This window comes from Gorilla gorilla, chromosome 4 (genome assembly GCF_029281585.2).
Source record: "Gorilla gorilla gorilla isolate KB3781 chromosome 4, NHGRI_mGorGor1-v2.1_pri, whole genome shotgun sequence".
NCBI lineage: Eukaryota > Metazoa > Chordata > Mammalia > Primates > Hominidae > Gorilla > Gorilla gorilla.
This window is the reverse complement of record NC_073228.2, coordinates 155,131,192-155,157,506: the sequence shown is the minus strand read 5'-3', so window position 1 is coordinate 155,157,506 and position 26,315 is coordinate 155,131,192. Positions and strand designations below refer to the sequence as shown.

Sequence of the window (26,315 nt, the reverse complement as noted above, 5' to 3'; positions counted from 1 at the left end):
CTTGCTCTGTCGTCCACGCCGGAGTGCAATGGCATGACCTCGGCTCACTGCAACCTCCGCCTCCTGGGTTCAAGAGATTCTCCTGCCTCAGCCTCCTGATTTGCTGGGATTACAGGCACATGCCACCATGCCTGGCTAATTTTTTGTATTTTTAGTAGAGATGGGGTTTCACCATGTTGGCCAGGCTGGTCTCTAACTCCTGACCTCAGGTGATCTGCCCACCTCGGCCTCCCAAAGTGCTGGGATTACAGGCATGAGCCACTGCACCCAGCCACAAAACCCCATATCTACAAGAAATACAAAAATTAGTTGGGCATGGTGGTGAATGCCTGTAGTCCCAACTACTCAGGAGGCTGAGGTTGGAGGATTGCTTGAGCCTGGGAGGAGGAGGTCGCAGTGAACTGTGATTATGCCACTGCACTTCAGCCTGGGTGACAGTGAGACCCTGTCTCAAAAAATAAAAATAAAATAAAATAATAAATGCATAAGTGCAACAGGGGAGGGGAAATTATTTTCAACTTGAGAAAAAGTCTTTTGGGCATCAGAAGAGAGAGATATTTCATTTGATATTCAGAGGAAGAGAGAAGCTCCCAGTGCTGATTTTACAGCAGCACTAAGAGGTGGTGTGGGGAGTACCTTGGCCCCCATGAGCTTCATAAGCAATCTGTGCAGTCATCCCAAACAAACATGCAATCAAAATCCAGTGCTGGTGCTTGCTCTGCAAAAGCAGCTTCAGGACGTGATTTTGTTAATGCCAGTCCCATTCTTTCTGTTACTCACATCAAAAATATTGGAGTCTTCCTTGATTCCTCTCTCTTTTATACCCCACCTCAAGTTCATCAGCAGATCCTCTTAGCTTTATCTTTAAAAGTATCCAGAATTCAGTCACTTTTCACCATCTCTTTCACTACCACCCTGGTTTAAGCCACTACAGACTGACACCTGGGTCACGGCAACACCCTCCTGGATTATTGTAATAGCCTCCTAATTGATATCCCTTGCACCCCTTCAATCTGCTCGCAAAAAAAAAAAAAAATGGCCAGAGACATCCTGTCAAAATGTTTAAGTCATGTCATTTCTCTGCTCAGAACCCTCCATGATTTCTCATCTCTCTTAAAGTAAAATCCAAAGTTGTTACAATAGCCTACAAGATCCTGCCCACCCACTCCATCCCACTTTCATTACCTCTTTAACCACATCTCTGGTGTGACCATGTAATTTATCATCCAAACCAGGATATCTCTTTTTATTTTATTTATTTTTTTTTTTTTGAGATGGAATTTTGTACTTGTCACCCAGGCTGGAGTGCAATGGTGCGATCTCCGCTCACTGCAACCTCCACCTCCCGGGTTCAAGTGATTCTCCTGCCTCAGCCTCCCAAGTAGCTGGGACTATAGGTACATGCTACCAAGCTCGGCTAATGTTTATATTTTTAGTAGAGATGGGGTTTTACCATGTTGGCCACGCTGGTCTCTAACTCCTGACCTCAGGTGATCTGCCCACCTCGGCCTCCCAAATTGCTGGGATTTTAGGTGTGAGCCACTGAGCGTGGCCTATTTTATTTCATTTTTAGGGTCGTTTCCCAGGCTGGCCTCAATCGATCTTCCCATTTCAGCCTCCCAAGTAGTTGGGTCTACAAGTGTGCACCGCCTCGCTCAGCTGCAGGATACTTTTAATAATGAAGGGAGGCACCATTAGTAATTATGCCAGGGCAATAGGCACAAACCAGGCGAATCCGTTCTCCTCTGTGTGCTCCCAGATAGCCATATGACCTCATTGCCATTCCTAAAACACCTCAGGCACTCTCCTGCCTCAGGACCTTTGCACTTCTTGCCCCTCTGCTAGGAGTTTCTTACCCAAGACCTACATGAGTTGTGTTCCCTCATCTTGTTCAGCCCTTTGCCCAAATGTCACTTTCTAGGTAAGGCCCTCTCTGATCACCCAATCTAAAATTGCGACCCTCCCCCTAGCTGAAGCTCTCCATTACCCTTGCCTGGATTTTCTCTATACCGCTTTTTACTAACAGATACTTGATATATTTGTTTCGTTTATTGTCTGTCTCCCCCAGCCCCTCCAGATTGTAAATTCCATGAGAACAGAGACTGTAGTAAGTTTTCTACCCTAATATATTCCCAGCATGGAGAACAGTTTCTAGCATATATTAGACGCTCAATAAATATTTTCTGAACAAATGATTTTTTTTAAACATGACCTGCACTCCCTTCCAAATCACTGGCAGGCCATATGCCTCCTGTATAGAAATTCTGAGCAGGTGGCATTTGAACTGGGCCTTACAAGCCACTCTTCACCCCACACAGGGAACATGGTAGCTGGATTATGCTCTGTTGGGCCACATCTGCATCCCAGGATTCTGCAGCAGCTCATTGGCTGGGCAGCCTCCATTGTGAGGTAGCTCTGGTTTTTTCCTTGCCAAAGACAGACAAGCACTGAGCCTGGCCCCACGTCCAGGCACCAGGACCTCCAATCCAATGGTGTCTTCTTCCTCCCAGTCACACTGTTCACTTTGCCCTACAGCAGCAAGGGCTAAACTAGGAGAGGCCAAAAGCCCAGGCAAGTCCTGGTTGGGCAAGCAATTGCGAGCGAAACTGAGGACCATCCTGACTGAGATGGGTCTTTCATAAGTCCCCCAAGAGCCAGGTGACGCATCATCAACATCAGCCTCTCCTGCCACCACCGCTTCCCTGATTCATGCACTTCAGGCTTCAGCCAGCAGCACGCATCCTTGGGGTTAGGAGCCAGCATCTCAGGTTGGCAGCCATGGTTTCTCTGGAGAAAGACCCGTCAGAGGCTCATTCAGAGCCTTAACCCTGAGCCTCTGCCGCCTACCCACCGTGTTGAAGATGTCATTGCTTGGAAGGGACTACAACAGTGAGCTGAACTCCTTGGACAACGGACCTCAGTCACCCTCAGAGAGCAGCAGTAGCATTACTTCAGAGAATGTCCATCCTGCTGGAGAAGCTGGACTATCGTAAGTGGCTGCACCGCCTTTCCAGGCCTGAGGTCAAGCACTGCTGTTTTTGCAACTCTGGACTATGTCTTCCTTCATCTATCTCCTTAACACGCTTATTCCATTAACACGATATGCGTGGATAAAAGATGAAACCTTCAGAATCTAAGGAGGTCAATCCCTGTGGCTCTGGCTACTAGCCCTGTTTCCCAGTTTTTACGAAGAACCCAGCTAGAGCAGCCACCCTCAACATGAGCAGCTTGTCTCCAGGAACAGTTTCCCATCTCAGGCTGTCTGCCCTTTCCTTCCTCCCTTTCTTTCTTCCACAGTCTCTGGCTGCCTTCTTCTCCTCACACATCTGCCATTATTCTCTCTGCCTCTTCTCCCCAACCCCCCATGCCATCCATCCAGAAAACAAAAGGTGCTAACTCCATGTCTCCACCTTTACTGCCCCAAACTCAGACACATGGAACTCTTCTCTCTTTTTTTTAAATTTAATTTAATTTAATTTAATTTTAAGCTCCAGGATACATGTACAGGACATGCGGGTTTGTTACATAGGTAAACGTGTGTCATAGTGGTTTTGCTGCACCTATCAACCCATCACCTAGGTATTAAGCCCCATATACCTTAGCTATTTATCCTGATGCTCTCCCTTCCCCTGCCCCCCATCCCCAACCAGCCCCAGTGTTTGTCTTGTTCTCCTCCCTGTGTCCATGTGTTCTCATTGTTCAGCTCCCACTTACAAGTGAGAACATGCAGTGTTTGGTTTTCTGTTCCTTTGTTAGTTTGCGGAGTATACTGGCTTCCAGCTCCATCCACGTCCCTGCAAAGGACATGATTTCGACAGAACTCTTCTTCTAGGACTTACTGTCAATCACACTGCTATCTGGTAATCATCAGATCGGTAACAACTGTGGGCACAAAGAGATTATCAATGACAATCCCCAGTGTTGATAAGGATATTAGGAAATGCCCTCTCTCATCTTTTGGGAAGAATTAAATTGGTATCTTTCTAGATGGCAATGTTACAGGTCAAATCGTAAAATGTCTTTTGTGTAAAACATACAAATATTTATTTGGCAAATGCTGTCTGAAAGTATACAACTCGTGCACACACACAAAACTGACAGCAGTGGTTGCCTCTGGGGAAGAGAATTTGGAGGCTGAGAGAAAAGAGATTTATATTTGTTTCATAAGGATTTGGATTATTGTGTTTTATCTTTTGAATTTTGTACTGTATTACAATCTAGTTCTTTAAAGTATAATGAAATATAAATAAATATACCCTTTGATTATTAATACCCCTCTAGGAATTTTTTCTAATGAAATAATAGCACAAGAGTGCATAATTTTTATCAAAGCACTTGTTATAATGTAACCACTCAAGGGTTCACCTTGCCCACTGCCTAGACAGAGACGATTTATCAAGACAGGGGAATTGCAATGGAGAAAGAGTAATTCATGCAGAATCTGCTGTGCAAGAGACTGGAGGTTTTTTTTTTTTTTTTAGACGGAGTCTTGCTCTGTCGCCCAGGCTGGAGTGCAGTGGCGCGATCTCAGCTCACTGCAAGCTTGAGACCGGAGTTTTATTATCACTCAAATCGGACTCCCTGAGCATTCAGTAATTAGAGTTTTTAAAGATAATTTGGTGGGTAGGAGCTTGGGAAGTGGGGAGTGCTGATTGATCAGGTTGGAGATGGAATCACAGGGGCTCGAAGTGAGTTTTTCTTGCTGTTTTCTGTTCTTGGGCGGGATGGCAGAACTGGTTGAGCCAGATGACCGGTCTGGGTGGTTTCAGATGGTCCATCAGAGTGCAGGGTCGGCAAAATAACTCAAGCACTGATCTTAGGTTTTACAATGTGATGTTATCCCCAGGAACAATTTGGGGAGGTTTAGACTCCTGGAGCCAGAGGCTGCATGACCCCTAAACTGCAATTTCCAATCTTATAGCTAATTTGTTAGTCCTGCAAAGGCAGAATGGTCCCCAGGCAAGAAGGGGGTCTTTTTGGGAAAGGGGTGATATCAATAGTCAAACCATGAAATAAATTCCTTCCCAAAGTTAGTTCAGCCTTTGTCCAGGAATAAACAAGGACATCTTAAAGGTTAGAAGCAAGACGGAGTTGGTTAGGTCTGATTTCTTTCGCTGTCTTAATTTCCTCAGTTATAATTTTGCAAAGGCAGTTTCAATAATATTGAAAACTTGGAAACATTAAGAGAAAGGTTAACACATGAAACAAACATACAGTAGAATATGATACAGTCATTACAAGTGATGGAGGAAATGTATGGACATGGAAAGTGTGTAGCACATTTATTCATACAGAAAATTAGTTGAGGATCCAGCATGTATAGCGGTTCTCTTTATGTAAAATTCGGTGCATTTAGAGCAAATAAAGATGCCCAGAGGAGTGCTAATTATAATGTGTGGTTATTTTCCATTGGTGGGATTTTGGAATTTCCTTTTATAATAGCAATTGTATAGTTTTCGAGAAAAAATATAAACCCAATTTTTTAAGTCTCAGGGGAGCTTGCAACATCTATTTATGCTTCAAGGTCCAGATGGGTAATGCTGTCAGCTAAGGCACAGTGGTTCCTCCGAAACCTTGTCTCACCTTTCCCACAATGTCTGATTCAAATAGGGGCAAGACATTGATGCTGTCATGGGAAAGAAGTGAGAGACAAAGGAAAAAAGAGCAGAGGGTGGGAAATGGGACCACATCTTTTGGAGAAATTACTACTTAAGAATTGACAAATTACAGTTATCAAGAAATAAAAGTTATCTCTTGGAAGTAAAGGGACAATGGGTGCCCACCCCCCCATCCTTAGGTGAATAGACTGCCCTAACAGAAGTTAGGTCAATAGACTTCACTCAATAGACTGAAGTCACAGAAGTCCCCAACAGTCCACCTGTTCTCTCAACCCAACCCTCTCTCAGGTCAGCATTGAAATGCAAAGACCTGGTTGGTTACAGCTTCTTCCTAGCCCCTTGCCATGACTCCCTAATGGATAAGACAAAGAGATGTGAGCACTGTCTCTGCTGGACTCACTTGGGCAGTTGGTTTTGGCTCTGCTGGCCACCTGCAGACAATTTAAGTGTGGCAAAAGGGCATTCTCTGTCTTAGCCTGAGACTTCGTCTGTATCTCCCAATGGCATCTTCAAGGTACCTTTTTGTTCTTGGGTGGAGGGGGCACTTCTACTTGCTTAAACCAGCCCATGCTTGCCTTTTTCCTATCATCCCAATTCTTCTTCCTCTTGAAGGATGCGCTTTCTAACAAATGAGCACCATGAAGGCCAAACCAAAGGTGGCAGTGAGGATGATGATGATGATGAGACAATGATATGATGATGATGATGCTCACATCTGTGAAGCACTTCATGATTCCATGATTCATCATGTTGTTACCTCTTTTGAGTCTTACAGCTTCCCTGGGACATAAGCAAAACTAGAATTTTCTCCCTTTTTTGGCAGTGAAACAGGATCAAAGCAGCTAAGGGCTTCCCAAAGTAATAACCAAACACCGTAGGTTAGCGGCAGAGCTGGAACTCAGAATTAAGTGCTCCTATCTCTGGGTTCAATGCTTACGCATGTACTTTTTATTTAAGTTCCTTTTTGATTCTGTTCTCATGATCCTGTTCCCACCTTTCCTACCCAATCCACATCAGGATTGGAGCTGCCTGGGCAGGAGCTGCCAGCACAGGTGTGAAGAATATTTAGAACCCTAGGCCCTAGCACCCTGCTGGGACCATCATAAGTACTCTATATGCACAGTAACAATTGTTATTAAATTATTAAATTTTACCCAGTGCATAATGTCGATATATTATATAGCAATTCATGGATATATATATATATCTCACCATGCTCATCTGACTCTACTTTGCCACAATTCTCCCCACAGTCCTCCCCACTCCCTAGGATCACATGCAGCTCATTTCATATATATATATAGAGAGAGAGAGAGAGCTCACAAGCAATTCATATTCACAATGAATATTAGTTGAACAAATGGATGAAGGAGTAAACTAAAACCAGTAAATATCCCATATATGGTAGATTTTTGTTTCTAGTGAGTGAGTTAATAAATAACCTGATGTCTCACTGTAGACTGAGGCAACTATTACTAATTTTTCCATTGTCTATCTAACTGATAGACATGTATTAGGTCACAATAAATGTTATTTGAGAGAATAACTCATGAAAGAAATCACTGGATGAATTAATGAACCAACCAGTACTAGAGTGTTATCCAGAATGGTAGCAATTTTTATTTCCTTTAGAGTCTAGTGTGTATTAAAGATTTGTTGAGTCACTTGAACTAGCACCATCCCCAGATCAGATGTTCCAGGACAGACCCCTAGAACTGAGAGTTGTCTCCAAGTCCACCTCATCAGGTTTTGCCCCTCTTCCTATCAGGCGCTCTGGAGATGCCAGAAGGAGGCTGAGTTTCTGGCCATGCTTCCCTTCCACTAACGGTACCCTCTGTCTCCCTACTCTCCCCACCACAGGATGATGCAAACTTTGATCCACTTGTTGAAATGCAACATTGGCACAGGGCTCCTGGGCCTTCCCCTGGCCATAAAGAATGCCGGCTTGTTGGTAAGAGGCATCTGTGGGATGGGAACTAGGTTTGCTCATTTGCGGAAGGGGGTGATAGGTCCTGAAGGCCTTCACACTGTCATCAATGGGCAATTTGGGGGTACCCTCTGCAATTGAAAATGTGCCTGTTGGCATCAATCCCCTGGAGTCAACCTGGGTCCAACCTGAGCATCCCTGGAGGGGGCACACCATTACTCTTAAAGACTCACCATGCTCATCTGACTCTACTTTGCCACAATTCTCCCCGCAGTCCTCCCCACTCCCTAGGATCACATGCAGCTCATTTCATCATTTGCATTAACAGCCCAATCCCTGCAGGCATTTGAGTGTGTGGCTCCTGTTCCAAACTACTTGAGGGCGCATGAGAAAGTGTCTTGGACATGAAGATAGATGCCTCCATCAATCCCACCAATCCACTCTCCCCACACCAGCCTACCTCTTTCTCTTTTCCTGTGCTGTTCCTGCCCCCTCGTTTCTGTCTTTTTTAAGTGCCTCCTCTCTAAAACTTTACTCTTTCTTATGATCACTAATGCCATCCTCACTTTGTATTTTTCTACCATTTATATCTACCTTACCTGGGATTCTTAAAGCACTTACGAAGATAAGATATTTATTTATTTATTTATTTATTTATTTATTGAGACAGAGTCTTGCTCTGTCGCCCAGGCTGGAGTGCAGTGGCACAATCTTGGCTCACTGCAACCTCCGCCTCCCGGGTTCAAGCGATTCTCCTGCCTCAGCCTCTCGAGTAGCTGGGATTACAGGTGTGAGCCACCACGCCCAGCTAATTTTTGTATTCTTTGTAGAGAGGTTTTCATCATGTTGGCCAGGCAGGTCTCAAACTCCTGACCTCAGGTGACTGGCCCATCTCGGCCTCGCAAGGTGCTGGGATGACAGGTGTGAGCCACCTCGTCCGGTCCACATATTTATTTTTGAATAGACCCACCTTCCTCATTTAATTGAAAGCTCTGTGGGCAAAAACTGTCTGATTTCCCTTTGCACCTCCCCACGGTAGCCTCTGTAGGGACTGGCACACAGCAAGTTTCCATTAACATCTATTGAATGGAATAGATACCAAACATATAATTCCATTTCATTGGAGTGAATCTTTTCTTATCTCCAGGCCTGGTAAGTGGCTCCCATGTCTAAAGAAGGCGAGACCCTTGCTTCCTCTGTCATGACTTCCGATCTTCAGTGGTTCCAACCCAGAGACTGGACTCTCCTGTTTGGAATCCTCTGGGTTCTAGAGCTTCTACAAAAAAACATGGTCTTCAGCCAAACTATCTTTGCCAGGGTGGTATTTGTTTTTAAGACAATGCTTTTATTATTTGATATTTGCTTCCTCAGAGTCATTAGATGATTTCTTTACCTTTCATCTCCCACCAGAACCTCTGGCCATGATTCATTTGAGAAATATTTATTGAGCACCTATCTACCCTGTGCATTTGTAGCCCCTGGGAATATAGAAGCAAACAAGACATGAGAGTCTCTGCCGCATGAAGCCTGCATTCCAGTGGAGTCTAGTGGTGCTCTTGATCCCTCATTTATGTCTTTGTGATAGGTCACATCTATAAAGACACAAGTGTTCAGAACAAAGGATATGAGAGGGTCCCTGTTTATACCCTTCTGATCACCTCTGGAAGATATAATTAATAATCAGCCCCACTTTTTAAAAGGAATTTGACAAATTAAACACACTACAGTAGTGATCCCCAACTTGGGATCATTTTGCACCAGCCCCTGCTACCCTAGCCAAAGACCTTTACAATCTCTACAGGCATTTTTGGTTGCCACAATCTGGGGGAAGAGTCTCTGACACCTAGTGGGTAGAGGCTCAGGAAAGCTGCTAAACATCCTATAATGCAAAAGACAGCTCCTGATAACAAATAATTATCTGCCCCAAAATGTCAATAGGGTACCTGTTGATAAACTCTGTACTAGAGGAAGATAACTGAGTCATAAGAACACCTTGGCCCTCAATCATCTTGGAGGAAGTGAGGGCCAGGTTGTGTCAGACAAAATAAATTTCCCACGAGGGACTCTAAACTGGTAGAACTCAAGGAAAATGAGAAAATGCATGGGCTATGTGGGAAGGTAATGAGCCCTCTGTCACTGGAAGTATCCTAGCAGAAGTTGGGCAGCCACTCTACAGGGATGCTAAGAAGAGCATTCAAATTCTAGCATCTGGGAGCGTGAGGACATTCAGGCTGGGTCTGTCACCCGAAAGACAGTTTTATTATGCAACAGGCCCCAGCACGCAGACTGTGAGAGGGCCAGGGAATGGGAGTGATCATTTCTGGCTCACTTCCCCCTCTCTCCTCTCCCCTCCAGGTCGGTCCTGTCAGCCTTCTGGCCATTGGGGTCCTCACCGTGCACTGCATGGTCATCCTGTTGAACTGTGCTCAACACCTCAGCCAGAGGTCAGAGGCCTGCTTCTCTCTCATTCCAGCACTGGGGCCCCTCTGAGGGTGTGTTGCGCTTCTTTTGACCACTGACCCAATTAATTCGGCCACTGCTCCAGGCCACCTTCCTACCACTCTGGATTCTATGAAGGCAAGGAGAGCATGACAGAGAGTCCCAATTAGAGACTCTAGGCACAGATCCAACGCTGCTGCTAACAAGCTGGATGACTGTCAAATTCCTGCATCCCCCTGAGCCCAGATCTCCTTAACTGAAAGCATCGAAAGTGATAAAAGATGCAAAAGCACTATATAAATTACTCTATTTATTTGAGACAGAGACTTTCTTCTCTTCCTTTTAGCCTCCCCACCCCCAACCTTCTCCCACTCCAATACCCACACCTTGTCAGGGTAATTTGTTCCATGCAATGTTAGTAAAAGTAAAAAGCATACTTACTAAAAAGAAGCATTCACAATGATTTCAGTCATTATCAAAGCATACTTATAAGAATCAATGTTTATGTATTTGAAACTTTAATGCAAAAACAATTTCAGAAAGAAAAGACAAATGCAGTAAAAACAAAGAATGCAGAGATCCACAGCGCTCAGCTACTCCCAAGGCATGCAAAACCAAATAGGTCCTCGTAAATGTGAAGAAAGGTCTCAAAAGTCAAAGTAGGGACAGTAAATAAAACTCTCCATAAAGCCTAACTATCATAACCCAAATAGGTGTACCTGGAGTACATATCAGTCACACCTAACTCTCAGAGCACTTTCCTGCTCACAAAACGCTTTTAAGAGCATTTACTCATTCCGTAGTTAAATGTATTGTGCAATTACGCTGCGGTTATCATGCCAAGAGCCTTGCAAGCCTTGTTTACTCCTCACAGTAAGTCTATGAGAGGCACTATTTTTATTCCCATTTTACAGATGAGTAAACTGAGGTTTAAATGCCTTGCCCAGGGTCATATAGCTGGGAAGTGGCAGAGCCAGTATTCAGAGACCTACTGTGACTCCATTGTTAACCATTTTGCAAATCTTCTCTTCCCTCAAGCCTTCTGGGATTATTATATCACCAGATAAGCTTCTGACATCAGGCCACTTCTGAAAGCCTTTCCCTGATTTTTCTTTTCTCTGATGACTTGTCTTTTATTTTTTCTAATATAGAGGTTGCAGAGTGATGGCCTGAGAGTTGGCTATGGCCTTCGGTTATGTTTTGGGGGACTTCACAGTTTTATTTTTTAGTCAATGTTTAAACCCTGGAGATTTCGGCCGGGTGCAGTGGCTCATACCTATAATCCCAGCACTTCGGGAGGCCGAGGCAGGCAGACCACCTGAGGTCAGGAGTTCGAGACCAGCCTGACCAACATACAGAAACCCCATCTCTACTAAAAATACAAAATTAGCCAGGCGTGGTGGCGCATGCCTGTAATCCCAGCTACTCGGGAGGCTGAGGCAGGAGAATCGCTTGAACCCGGGAGGCGGAGGTTTTGGTGAGCCGAGATCGTGCCATTGCACACCAGCCTGGGCAACAAGAGTGAAAACTCTGTCTCAAAAAAAAAAAAAAAAATTCACATTCACAAAATGTGAATTGGAGATTTCACATTCACATTCACAAAACAAAAAAACTCTGCCTTCTTAATCAGTTAGACAACCGACTGCTTCTGAGCCTTCATTTTTTAGATGTGCTTCTAGAGGCAAGTCCTGAGCAATCCCTTTTACAATGGGATGTGTTATTCTGGTTTGCCATAGTCTCCAATGCTCCCTACTGTCTCTTATACTCAGCCCCTGTCACCCACCAGATCACCAGTACCTGTCTGATCCCATAGCTTCTGAATTTGCAACCCTCAGATTCATATGGTTGCCAGTTCTATGCAAGGTGACCTCATTTGTATTGAAAATGCCTATCACAGTGAGCAGTAACAAAAATGCCATGTTCCAGCACATCTCTATATCCGTCTCTCACTGTCTCTTCCCCCAAAATCCAGACTGCATGTGAAGAAAACTGGGGCCCAGAGATCTCAAGAGACTGGCTCTACATGTCTGGTTACCCGAGGGTCATGTTGGGATTTAAACTCTGGTATCTGAAGAAGGCTGGAGCCCTTCCTCTCTCCCACCTGTTCCCCTCAGTCCTGCAATTTATGCCGTGCTTCCAGGATCTGGGCAACCTGCTGCTGTTTCCACTTGCTCCAGCCAAAGGTGTTTCTGCAGCAGGGTCTGCTCCACCCTTAAAAGGGTTGAGAAAGAGGGACATGGGAAGAGGAATAGGCTGGAACTTGGGCATCACATCCTACAGGGGGCTGGGCAGGATCCCGAGTATCACCTTTCTGAGGGGTCTGGCCCAGGCCAGGATCTCAAGTGTTCTGACACCATCAGCAATGGGAAGGAGGGAATCACTGGCCTGGCCACACCCACACCACCTCTTCCCCTCCCTCCTCCTCTTCCCCTCCATATCCCCTTTCCTGCTTTGCAGATCTACGTCAATGCACAGCTACCGCTTACTCAAGAAGAATAAATCCAATGATAGTCAGTTAAATATTTGTGCTTAAAGGGATAATTGCAAAAAGGGAAAAAAAGGCAAACTCCTGAAAGTTGTTAAAGTATAAAGTAGATCACTGTGAGAAAATTGACAGAAGGCTTCATGCTCACACACAAATACATAAAAATCACTCACTTTGGGAGAAAACTGTACCTTTAACAAAAATGTTTTAAATTATGCATTGTTTGTTCTTTCCCCCTAGACTGCAAAAGACTTTTGTGAACTATGGAGAGGCCACGATGTACGGCCTTGAAACCTGCCCGAACACCTGGCTGAGGGCCCATGCAGTGTGGGGAAGGTAGTAGTCACAGATGTCGTAGTAGTAACAACAAAAATCATCATATCACTTTTCTTTATTTCTACTTACACAGGTTTTAAATGAATATGCTCTTATTGTAAACTATCAAACAATATAGAGAATCACCTCGATAACCCCATCCCCCATCTCACTCTGTACCCATAAGGTAATCATTGAAATCTAGTTAGTAAATATTCCTTTAGACTTTTTTTCTCTACATGTACATCAATATATGTGTGTGAATGGAAGTACATAATTTGCTTTCTATTTTCTTATACATTACTTAGGATAATTTCTGAAAATTTGATTTTTCATCTAACAGTATATCCCTATTTTTTCATGTTGGAACATATAAATGAACCTCATTTTTTGGGGGGGAGGGACAGAGTTTCACTCTTGTTGCTCAGGCTGGAGTGCAATGGCGCGACCTCATCTCACTGCAACCTCCGCCTCCTGGGTTCAAGCAATTCTCCTTCCTCAGCCTCCTGAGTAGCTGGGATTACAGGCGTGTGCCACCACGCCTGGCTAACTTTGTGTGTTTTTAGTAGAGACAGGGTTTCACCATGTTGGCCAGGCTGGTCCTGAACTCTTGACCTCAGATGACCCGCCTGCCTCGGCCTCCCAAAGTGCTGGGATTATAGGTGTGAACCACCTCGCCCAGCCTACCTCATTATTTTTTAAGGCTCACAGTGTTCCCTAGTGTGGATGTATATCCGTTTCATTTGCTTATTCCCCTAAGGTGAACATTCAGGTTGTTCCCTGCCTTGATAAAAAGTTAACGGTGTACAAAATGGTTTTCTATGTCTTAGCTCCTCTGTTCCTCTCAACAGCCTTGTGAGGTAGGCAGGGTGGGTTTTTATTGTCCTGGAAATATGAGGCTTATAAAGATAAAGTAACATATCCAAAGGCATGGACATTGATATGGGTGGAGCAGAGATTTGACCAAGAACCTAACATTGGAGCCTTCCCCAGCAAAGTCCCTCAGGAGGTAGTGAGTCAAATTGTGGCTGCTAAGATTCCTTTGCAGCTCCTCTCTCGGGATTCTCAGTAGGTCATTGATCTCCTGATCAGGAGCCACTCTAATAATTAGATGAGGTCATGAGAAAGAGTTAGAAACATTTAAAAAATATTTAAAGTAATAATTTGTCATCTTTAATTTACTAAGAGATACCTGAGGAGCTTGATTAAAAACTGCCCATTCCTTGGCCATGTGTGGTGGCTCACGCCTGTAATCCCAGCACTTTGGGAGGCTGAGGTGGGTGGATCACCTGAGGTCAGGAGTTTGAGACCAGCCTGACCAACATGGCGAAACCCTGTCTCCACTAAAAATATGAAAACTAGCCAGGCTTAGTGGTGGGTGCCTGTAATCCCAGCTACTCAGGAGACTGAGGCAGGAGAATCACTTGAACCCAGGAGGCAGAGGTTGCAGTGAGCCGAGATCGCACCATTGCACTCCAGCCTGGGTGACAGAGTGAGACTCCATCTCAAAACAAACAAACAAACAAACAAACAAACAAAAACTGCCCATTCCATGGAGGCAATGGTCATTAATGGATGCTCAAGCTGTTAGAGGAATGGTCACTGGGAAGCTTTCTAGAGGGAGAATGCACTGATGCTACCTGACTCCATGTACTCATCTTAGCATCTCATATTTATATACATGACAGCTAGCTATGTGTGTCTCATAATAGCCCACAGTAGGGAGTACGGAGTAGTACCACCTCTGATATTTCAAAAATAAATTTGAAACCTCCATTTATTCAAGCCACTAGATCTAATATCCATTTATAGGAAGCACGGGGGATAGAGGAACAAGATAAATAGCATCATGAGGAAGTCACTATAACCAAATAGAAAAAATAGGATATACTACAGGACAAATGATCTGGTATCTTCAGCAGCAAACAAAAAATTAAAAGTTGCAAGGAAAAAATAAACAGGGCAAGGGGAATATAGCAGTTTAAAAAACTTAAGAGACTTAACAAAATACAATGTGTAGACTTGTTTGGAAACCAACTGTAAGACAGATATTTTTGAGAGAATTGGAGAAATCTGAATACGGACTGAATATTAGATGGTATAAAGAAATTATTGGCCAAGCACAATGGCTCATGCCTGTAATCCCAACACCTTGAGAGGTCAAGGTGGGAGGATCTCTTGAGACCAGGTGTCAAGACAGCCTAGGCAAAATGGTGGGACCCCATCTCCACAAAAATTTTTTTTAAATAGCCAGGCCTGGTAGCACACACCTGTGGATCCAGCTACTCAGGAAGCTGAGGTGGGAGGATCACTTGAGCCCAGGAGGTTGAGGCTGCAGTGAGCCATGACTGCACCACTACACTCTAGCCTGGGAAACAGAGTGAGAATCTGTCTCAAAAAAAAAAAAAGAAATTATTGTTAATTTTGTAAGAGATGATGATGGTATGATTATTATGCTTTTTAAAGTTATTATCTATTACAGCTACATACTGAATTATTATTATTTTTTTTTTTTTGAGACAGAGTCTGGAGTGCAGTGGCGTGATCTCGGCTCACTGCAAGCTCCACCTCCCGGGTTCATGCCATTCTCCTGCCTCAGCCTCCTGAGTAGCTGGGACTACAGGCGCCCGCCACCATGCCCGGCTAATTTTTTGTATTTTTAGTAGAGATGGGGTTTCACCGTGTTAGCCAGGATGGTCTCGATCTCCTGACCTCGTGATCCGCCCGCCTCGGCCTCGCAAAGTGGTGGGATTACAGGCGTGAGCCACCGCGCCGGGCCCATACTGAATTATTTACAGGTGAAATAACTTGGGGTCTCTGGTTTGCTACAAATACACCGACAAATTCAGTATGTGTGTGATGGGGCTGAAGAGATAGAGAACAAGTGGCAAAAAGTTCATTGTTGAAGCTGGGATGAGCACATGTGAATTCATTAAATTATTCTCGTTAAATTCTCGTTATATTCATTAAATTATTCATTGCTTTTCTATATGTTTGAAAATCTTCCTAAGATAGACAGAAAAAGATATTATTCTGAAGTCACATGTGACACTGCCAAGATTCTGACTCAATAGGATGATATGAGAACCAGAAGCCTGTATTTTTAACATAGGCCTCAACCAACAAATTGGTTGATACTACAAGCAATTTTGAAAAGCCCTTATCTAAACATTATAATCTAAGTAAAGGAACATATTTTTGTTCTTTTAGAAAAATGCATCTCCAAATTTGGAGTAATTTAAGAACCCAAAAGAATAATGGCAATAACAGAGTATAAGATATTAAATTTAGAAATAATTAACATGTGTCTGTTGTGATGCCAAAAAAAGAGGAGAAAACAATATATCTCTCTTAAAAACCAGCTAATAAATTTAGAAGAAATGATACATAGACTTAGAAAACCACCACCTTGCAACCACCAATGATTCAAGCAAGGAACATCAGTGAATGGTAAAACCATTGGTTTGAGGAACAGGATAATCATGCCATCTCAAAGTTTTACCCCACAGATTACAAAGGGAAAATGTACATTTCCAATAGGAGATCTGGCAGTCACCAACAAAGCAAAACAACAGGATATCATGTGCCTCCCAATATGATGAAATAGAGGTGCAAAACTATCACCTCTGTAGTATTCTTGCTAAAAGTGCTCCCCTGAATTTAATCACGAGGAAGCAATCATACAAGCCCGCAATGTGGGGCGTTCTATAAGACAATTGGCCTATACTCTTCAAACAAAGCCAATGTGATGAAAACACACTGAGACTCTGTCTCAAAAAATAAAATAAAATAAAATAATTCAGTATGTAGCTCTAACAGATAATAACTTTAAAAAGTATAATCATCATACCATCATCATCTCTTACAAAATTAACAATAATTTCTTTTTTTTTTTTTTTTGAGGCAGATTCTCACTCTGTTTCCCAGGCTAGAGTGTAGTGGTATGATCATGGCTCACTGCAGCCTCAACCTCCTGGGCTCAAGTGATCCTCCCACTTGGCTAGAGATGTAGCCAAATGCAATATACAAACCTTCATTAGATCCTGAATTAAAAAATAAAATAACTACAAAAGGTACTTTGGAGAGAATTGGTGTAATACTAACTCATTTTTATGTAAGAGGGAAGCATCTGCAGATTTTGAATTTGTATGGGGGTCCTGGATACCAATGAATGAGTGTATTTAAAATAGAAACTGTATATATGTATAAAATAGAAACTGTATATATGTATATATATGAAGATATTGAAGTTGATTTTCTGGCTATTACAGTCTTAAGAATTTAGGGTTTAAGTGTTAGGATACCTGCAATTGACTTTTTCTTTTTTTTCTTTTTTTGAGATGGAATTTGGCTCTGTCACCCAGGCTGGAGTGCAGTGGCAACATCTCAGCTCACTGCAACCCCCACCTTCAGGGTTCAAGCAATTCTCCTGCCCAAGCCTCCTGAGTAGCTGGGATTTACAGGTGCCTGCCACCACACCTGGCTAATTTTTGTATTTTTAGTAGAGACGGGGTTTTACCATGTTGGTCAGGTTGGTCTTGAACTCCTGACCTCAATGATCCACCTGCCTTGACCTTCCAAAGTGACCTGCAATTGACTTTCAAATGATTCTGAAAAAAATTGCGTGTGTATGTGTGTGTGTGTGCATGTGGTGTGTGTGCGTGTATAGACGAATGAATACACATATACATATACGTATATATACATATACATATATATGTGTATATATATACATATACATATGTATATATATACACATATATATGTATATGTATATATACATATATGTATATATACACACATATACATGTATATGTATATATACATATATGTATATATACACATATACATGTATATGTATATATACATATATGTATATATACACATATACATGTATATGTATATATACATATATGTATATGTATACACATATACATGTATATGTATATGTATATATATACATATATATATATGTAATGCAATTTGGGGCCAAAAATTAACAACTGGTATATTTAGTTAAAGGGTACATGGATGTTAATTATACTATTCTTTCAACTTTTTGGCTTAAAAAAATTTCAAAATAAAAGAAAGTAGGGAAAATTTTAAAAATAATAACAAAAATAATTGTTTCAAATAATAAACATTCTTAAGAAATAATTTTAGTTTTTGTTTCCTCCCTCTGTCTGCCTCTTCCTTTCCTTCCCAGGTACACTGTCAGCTTCTTATTAGTCATCACCCAGCTGGGCTTCTGCAGTGTTTATTTTATGTTTATGGCAGACAATTTACAACAGGTAAAGAGGCCTCTTCTGGGCAGAGTGGGAGAAAAGCAGACCTCCTGCTGCTGAGGCTACATTAGCAAAAGTATTGTGTTAGGGTCATGGGAGGAGAGAACTTCATTTCTACTCCTAGATCAGACCATGCTTGGGAGCTCTCTCAGTCCTGGGAATCACATTTTGAAAGGATAGATGAGCTGAAGTAACTTCTGAAGAGTGTAACCAGGGTAGAAAGAGAGGCCTGCAATCATGTCCAATCAGAAATCAATGATAATTGTTAGCCTGAAAAACACTGGTGACATTTACTTTGAGTATCTCAAGGTTGTCATGTAGAAGATGTCTAACTATACAAGGCCAACAAGCTGCCACCTTCCCCTTATTGCATTCCTATCAGACATTACAAATCAACCACAGCCTTCTTTCTTGGCTTTGCGGATTAGAGGGAGCATCCTTGTTTTTGCGCACCCAAACAGCCAGAAAGAACTGTGACAAGTATTGTAGATGGAATATTCAAGCAGATGGATACTGACCAATATTTAGAGCTTCCCAGGTTTTAGGGCTATCTAAATTTGAAGAGGATATTCTTGTGTGATGAATTCCCTTTCTCTGGATGTATGAAAGAAACTCATTTTGTGGAGAAGAAAAGGTTTGAGTAGATAACAACCTCAAAGCCTTGAGATTTTATGATTCTAAGAGTTTCTGGTTGTCACAATCATGGGCCCGACACGGTTGCCCAATTTGGCAAATAATAATATATGACACCCAGTTATGATAGAATTTCAGATAAGTAGTGATTTTGTTTTACTATGAGCGTGTCTTATGCAATATTTGGGGCATATTTATACTAAAAATTTACATTAATTACCTGAAATTCAAATGTGATTGGTGTCCTGTGTTTTACGTAGCAACCACACTGCCTGTCATTGTGCTTTATGTCAGATGGTGGAAGAAGCCCACGTGACCTCCAACATCTGCCAGCCCAGGGAGATTCTGACGCTGACCCCCATCCTGGACATTCGTTTCTACATGCTGATAATCCTGCCCTTCCTGATCCTGTTGGTGTTTATCCAGAACCTCAAGGTGCTGTCCGTCTTCTCGACATTGGCCAACATCACCACCCTGGGGAGCATGGCTCTAATCTTTGAGTATATCATGCAGGTCTGTGCCATAGGGAAGAAAGGATCAGGGTCCTGGGTCTCTGAAACACCTGGGGAGGAGGGTTTGTTATCATGATGGGCAGGTGAAGCTGGGGAAGGTGATCCTCTGCTCTGAGCAGCCCCTGCCAACATGACATCTAGGAACACTTCTGTCCCACAAGTTGTAAAAGCTAATTATTATCATCATCATTGTCATCAACATCCTCATCATCATCATGATCGTCACATTGGATAATAATGAGTCATTCAACAAATAATTACTGAATACCTTCTGCAATCCAGGCATTGTGCAAGGGGCCAGGGACTCAGTGGTCAGCAAAAATAAATAGGGTGCCTGCTCTCATGGAAGCTGCATTTACTTGGAGAGAAAAACATCAATCAAATCACCAAAAAAATTGTAAAAGTGGTAGATGGACAAAAGAAATACAGATGATAAAGGAATTTTATTTACTTGGTGCCAAATTATTTACATACATTAACTTATTGAACCTTCGCAATACTATTTTGGAAGTAAAGCTGGCACTCTGTATCCACGATTTCCACATCCATGGATCTGAACAATCACAAATGGAAACTATTGGGAGAAAAAAAACACTAAAAATATACAACAATAAAAAATCATACAAGTTAAGAAACAACTAGGTCTAATAACTATTGGCCAGGCACAGTGGCTCACACCTGTAATCCCAGCACTTGAGGAGGCTGAGGTGGGAGGATTGCTTAAGCCCAGGAGTTCAAGACCAGCTGGACAACATAGCAAAATCCTGCCTCTACAAAAAATTAAAAAATTAGTGGGGCATGATGGCTTGCACCTGTAGTCCTAGCTACTTGGGAAGCTGAGGTGGATGGATCACCTGAGCCCATGAGGTCAAGGCTACAGTAAGCTATGATCACACCACTGCATTCCAGCCTGAGTGACAGAGCAAGACTGTCTCAAAAAAAAATAAGCATGGGTTATATGAAAATACTATACCATTTTATATCAAGGACTTGAGCATTTGCAGATTTGGTATCCACGGGAGGTCCTGGAACATTAGTTCTCCCATGGAGACCAAGGAACAACTATAGTATCTTTATCCGCAACTTACAGACAAGGAAATTGATAAAGTAATTCTTTCATGAATTTCAGACTGCCTCCCATGTCCATGCTCCATTATCGCAGACCATGAAATCCCACCATTATACTTTCATTTTCTTGAGTGAAAGTCTCTGGGGCTGTATTCATTTCATATTGCTGCTGTGATAAATTACCACAAATCTAGTGGCTTGAAAAAACACAAATTTATTTTCCAGTGCTTGAGTCTCGCTAGGTTGAACTTAATGTGCGGCAGAGCAGCATTCCTTTCTGGATTCCAGGGGAGAATCTGTTCTCTTGTCTTCTCCAGCTTTGTAGAGGCTGCCTGTGTGCCTTGGCTCAGGCCCCCTTCCATCTTCAAAGCTAGCAGCCTCAAGCCAAGTCTTTCTCATGCTGCCTTCCCTCTGGTCTTCCCCTTCTGACTCCCTCTTCCACTTTTAAGGATGCTTGTCCCACCCGAGTAATCCAGGATCATCTCCTTGTTTTAGGGTCAGCTGATTGGAAACCTTAATCCCATCTAAAAACTTAATTCTCCCTTGCCATGTAACATAACATACTCTCATCTTTTGGGGATTAGGATGTGAACATCTTTGGGGAACCATTATTCTACCCACCATAGAAATCTATTAACATAATCATTCCCCGTAGATTCACGAGAGCTGCTATACTAACTAGTGGACTGCACAGCCCTGAAAGAAGTGTGGGAGAGACATGTTAGAGGGCTGGGAAACAGGAGACCTGAATTCTTATCTGGGCTGTGCCACTAACTTGCATAGTGACCTTGGGCAATTCCCCTCTCCTCTGTGTTCCACTTTCTCCACACGTAGAGATAAGCAGGCTCCCAGTAGCCAAAGGGTGGGATAATCCAAGTGTCCAAGTAAGTGATGAAAGGATGAACACAATTTGGTGTCTATATAGAGAGTGGAATATTATTCAGCCTTAAAAAGTGAGGAGACACTGACACATACCATAGTGTGGATGAACCTTGAGGACACTAAAGCTAAATGAAATAAGCCAGGCACAGAAACGATACATATGATAGGATTCCACTTACATGAGGTACCTAGAATAGTCCAATTCATAGAGACAGATAGTAGAGCAGATGTTGCCAGGAGGCTGGGTAGTGGGGCGTTATTATTTGATAGATAAAGAGTTTCCATTTGGCGTGATGAAAATGTTCTGGAGATGGATAGGGGTGATGGGTACACAACAATGTGAATGTTCTTCATATTACTGAACTGTGCACTTAAAATAGTTAAAATGGTAAAATGTTATGTGTATTTTAGCACAATATAAATGAATAAATAATCGTATTTAAAAGATTAGAAGGCTGACTGAGGTCTAGGTATCTTCTGATTTTCTCTGTTGAGGTCAGGTGTGACCCAGCTTTCTACCAGGCAAAGATTTGGGATGACTTCGACACCATAACAACACCAATGTGCTTCTCCCACTTTCTTTTAGGGGATTCCATATCCCAGCAACCTACCCTTGATGGCAAACTGGAAGACCTTCTTGCTGTTCTTTGGTACAGCCATCTTCACATTTGAAGGCGTCGGTATGGTAAGATTGATGGGGTTCACGCGAATGGTCCCTAGCGCTCTCTATAGTGGCCAACTGTAGTTGCAGATGTCTAAATAAATAGTATTTATGAAAAGGTGCAGACTCTGATCTTCTGGTGAAGGGAAAGTCTGTACCCACATACAGGGTCCCTACTGCTCTAATATACCACGCTAAGCGTTGAAGACTGAGAATTTACTAATCAACCAAGACTAAGTAGGGCATTCCTGACAATAGAAAGCGTGAGAGAAAATGAAAGGAGTGTGGCCATGTGGAGAGGCCCCTTTCTGATACTGGGCCCACCTGGGGAAGGACATCTGTGCTTGTACGGGAACCCTCTCCTTCACAATGGGCCACATCTCTTTCTACCTTTTCTTTCCCAACTTTTTTTTTTCCCTCCAGGTTCTGCCTCTCAAAAACCAGATGAAGCATCCACAGCAGTTTTCTTTTGTTCTGTACTTGGGGATGTCAATTGTCATCATCCTCTATATCTTACTGGGGACACTGGGCTACATGAAGTTTGGGTCAGACACCCAGGCCAGCATCACCCTCAACTTGCCCAATTGCTGGTATGTCCTGCCCACCTCAGGTGAGATAGGGAGAGACACGGGATCTGTTCTGGTTGTCATAGCAGAGAGCACAGCAAAGCTGAGCCATGAAGCTGGTAATCCATCACTGGAAGTGACATATGTCTCTCCTGCTCACACTGCATCAGTCAAAGCAAGCCACATGGCTGCACCTCACTCCAAGGGGGCAGGGAAGTGCAATTCTGCCATGTGCCTGGAAGTATTTGGTGAACAGCACAAACAACTGCTGTGCTACCTGATGCAGTGAAGGTGGGGAATAATTGGATTAATACACAGATAATGCTTAGAAAAGTGCTTAGCACGTGGTAAGCATTCATGAGCGTTAGCTATTATCATTGTTATGCATCCCCACAGCCTTCATTTTTCCAAGGTGAGTAGGATGATGGTGCATTTATTTCCCACAAATCCAGAGCTGTAGAATGAGAAAAATGTAACCATCCCCACCCACCTTGCTGTGTTATGATAATGACTAGATGAGACAATAAATGTGGAGTTTCTTTGAAGTTGTGCCTTATTTTACTCAAGATATCATCCTAATATGCTGTTCTTGCTCTGGGTAATTTGGGCTGTCACTAGCTGCCTTGGACAGGGCACTTTCCTTCCTGGGACCTCAGCTAGAAAACATGGGTGTTGAGCTCCATCAGGACTTCACACCTGCTGGTGTGAACCTCACTAGTCATCAGGTTCTCCAGGAAAGCCTTAAACAAATATCCCTTCCCAATAAGAAAAAGACCAACAACCCAATGAGAAATGGGCAAAGGGCAGAACAGGTATTTCACAGGCAAATAAAAAAAAAATGGCCAGATGGCCAGATAAAGAGATGCTCAGAAAGATACTAGAAGGCCAGGGGCAGTGGCTTATGCCTGTAATCCCAGCTCTTTGGGAGGCTGAGGCAGGTGGATCACCTGAGGTCAGGAGTTCGAGACCAGCCTGGCCAACATGGCAAAACCCCATCTCTGCTAAAAAATATCAAAATTAGCTGGGCATGGTGGCGTGAGCCTGTAATCCCAGCTACTCAGGAGGCTGAGGCAGGAGAATTGCTTGAGCCTGTGAGGCGGAGGTTGCAGTGAGCCGAGATCGCGCCATTGCATTCCAGCCTAGGTGACAAAAGCAAGACTCAGTCTCAAAAAAAAGAAAGAAAGGTAATAGAAATGTGAGTTAAAAAAATAAATACAAGGGCAAAGATGCATGCATCGACACACTGTTTAGGCAAGGACGTGGTAAAGCAGGTCTTTTTATACACTAGGACAGCAAATGGGCAATATGTCAACAGCTATCAAAATTTTAAATCATGTAGACTTTTACCCAGCAGTTTAACTTCTAAGTTTGTATATTATATGTGCATTAATATATGTACAAGGATAGTCTGTGCAGTATTGTTTACTTGGGAAAAGTCTAAGCACAATCTAAATATTCATTAATTGGTGACTGATTTTTAAAATTATTGCATATCCAAGCAATTGGCATATCAACCAGCTATTAAATAGAAGAGCCAGATCTATGTGTACTGGCAGGGAACAATCTTCAAGACATACTGGGTGAGACGGCCAGGCGTGGTGGCTCACGCCTATAATGCCGGCACTTTGGGAGGCCAAGGAGGGCGGGTCACCTGAGGTTGGGAGTTCGCGACCAGCCAGACCAACATAGAGAAACCCCGTCTCTACTAAAAATATAAAATTAGCTGGACATAGTGGCACATGCCTGTAATCCCAGCTACTCAGGAGGCTGAGGCAAGAGAATTGCTTGAATCCGGGAGGCGGAAGTTGTGGTGAGCTGAGATCATACCATTGCATCGCTTCTCGGCCTTTTGGCTAAGATCAAGTGAGATCGTACCATTGCACTCCAGCCTGGGCAATAAAAGCGAAACTGCGTCTCAAAAAGAAAAAAAAAAAAAAAAAAAAAAACAAGAAAAAGAAAAAGAAAAGAAATATTGGGTAAATAAAAGAGGAGTCTACTTGTGTATATGCATATGTGTATGCATGTGCGTGTGTGGATGTGCATGTATGTTCCTACATTCTGTATGAGCATGTACAAACACCAATCATTTCTAGAAGGGCCACAAGAAAACTCTGAATGGTTGCCTATGGAAAGGGAAACTAGAAGCTAGGAATCAAGGGTGGGAGGAATGCTTTTCACTGTATGACTTTTGTACCATGAATTTTACTCTATGCATATATTGTCTCTTTTGTTTGTTTGAGACGGAGTCTCACTCTGTTGCCCAGGCTGGATTGAGTGCAGTGGTGTGATTTTGGCTCACTGCAACCTCCACCTCCTGGGTTCAAGCAATTCTCCTGTCTCAGCCTCCCGAGTAGCTGGGACTACAGGTGCATGCCACCATGCCCAGCTAATTTTTGTATTTTTAGTAGAGACGAGATTTCACCATATTGGTCAGGCTGGTGTCGAACTCCTGACCTCAGGTGATCCACTCGCCTCAGCCTCTCAAACTGCTGGGATTACAGGCGTGAGCCACCACACCCGGCTATTGTCTTTTAAAAAATTAAAAAAGAAGAGGCATAGATTGCTGAGCTGCAGGCCTACTGACTCAGAATCTTCAGCAATATGCACTTTTAATAAGCTTCCCAGATGGCCCTGTTGTCCAATCTGGCCTGAGTCATCTAACATTAGCCAGTTCTATAATTCAGTGACAAGTACAGATTGAGTAACCCGTATCCAAAATGCTTGGGACCAGAAGTGTTTGGGATTTTGAAGCATTTCAGATTTGGGATTTTTGGATTAGGGATACTCAACCCATACCAACTTCTGAGCAGTAAGTGAGTCCTCAATGGCCCTTCCAGGGAGCCACATCACCTTTCACATCCTATTCATGTGTCTGCAGGTTGTACCAGTCAGTCAAGCTGCTGTACTCTATCGGCATCTTCTTCACCTATGCCCTCCAGTTCCATGTCCCAGCTGAGATCGTCATCCCGTTTGCCATCTCCCAAGTGTCAGAGAGCTGGGCACTGTTTGTAGACCTGTCTGTCCGCTCAGCCTTGGTCTGTCTAACCTGTGAGTAGCATAAAAGGGCACTCTTTACCCAAAGCTATGACAGGGAGCCACGCTGGCGCCCACCCCACCATCACTGGATCTGCCACTTGCCTTCTTTGTGACCTAGGGTGAGATATTTCACCTCCCTGGACCTCGATTTTTCCCCATGAAGAAAAAGGGCTTAACAGAATTACCACACAGTAAATGTTATAGTTGTCTCTATTGCCTACACAAAGAAAATAGATGCTGGCTGGTTTGTAGAAGAAGTATCATTCATTCAATCCTATATGTCAGGCACCGTACTGACATTATCTAATACTGATGATAGCCTAACAATGTATTACCATTAGAGGGAACTGTGGCCCAGATAAATTAAGTAACACACCTGAGTCATACACACTAAGTGACAAAACTGGGATTTGAACACAGATTGTGTAGCACCTGTTTTTCATGGTGCCATATTTCTTCTTATCATAAATTATGAACAAGTCCTGTATCATAAAGTGAGATTTAACTTTTGGGAAAAATCTCAGTGGGACTGATTTGTCAGTCTTGGAGATTATTTATTTGTTTACTTATTTGAGACAGAGTCTCGCTCTGTTGCCCAGGCTGGAGTGCAGTGGTGCTATCTCGGCTCACTGCAACCTCTGCCTCCCAGGTTCAAGAGATTCTCCTGCCTCAGCCTCCTGAGTAGGTGGGATTACAGGCACCTGCCACCATGCCCGGCTAATTTTTGTATTTTTAGTAGAGACGGGGTTTCATCACGTTTGCCAGCTGGTCTCGAAATCCTGATCTCAAGTGATCTGCCTGCCTCAGCCTCCTGATTAGGTGGGATTACAGGCACCTGCCACCATGCCCGGCTAATTTTTGTATTTTTAGTAGAGACGGGGTTTCATC

The 26,315-nt window shown here is 43.1% G+C and overlaps 1 protein-coding gene across 1 annotated transcript in view; it reads left to right on the top strand.

Moving 5' to 3' along the window:
- Positions 1–2,449: 2,449 nt before the first annotated feature.
- The window catches only part of LOC101139056 (proton-coupled amino acid transporter 3), a 29,163-nt gene continuing 5,297 nt past the window's right edge, over positions 2,450–26,315 (top strand). Inside the window, exons 1-9 of the mRNA XM_031011104.3 lie at positions 2,450–2,989; positions 7,479–7,569; positions 9,901–9,989; positions 12,710–12,805; positions 17,991–18,075; positions 18,997–19,215; positions 21,751–21,849; positions 22,249–22,415; positions 25,270–25,439. Of these exons, the coding sequence (XP_030866964.3) occupies positions 2,862–2,989; positions 7,479–7,569; positions 9,901–9,989; positions 12,710–12,805; positions 17,991–18,075; positions 18,997–19,215; positions 21,751–21,849; positions 22,249–22,415; positions 25,270–25,439 (1,144 nt within the window). The 5' untranslated portion in view covers positions 2,450–2,861. The remainder of the gene's footprint in view (positions 2,990–7,478; positions 7,570–9,900; positions 9,990–12,709; positions 12,806–17,990; positions 18,076–18,996; positions 19,216–21,750; positions 21,850–22,248; positions 22,416–25,269; positions 25,440–26,315) is intronic.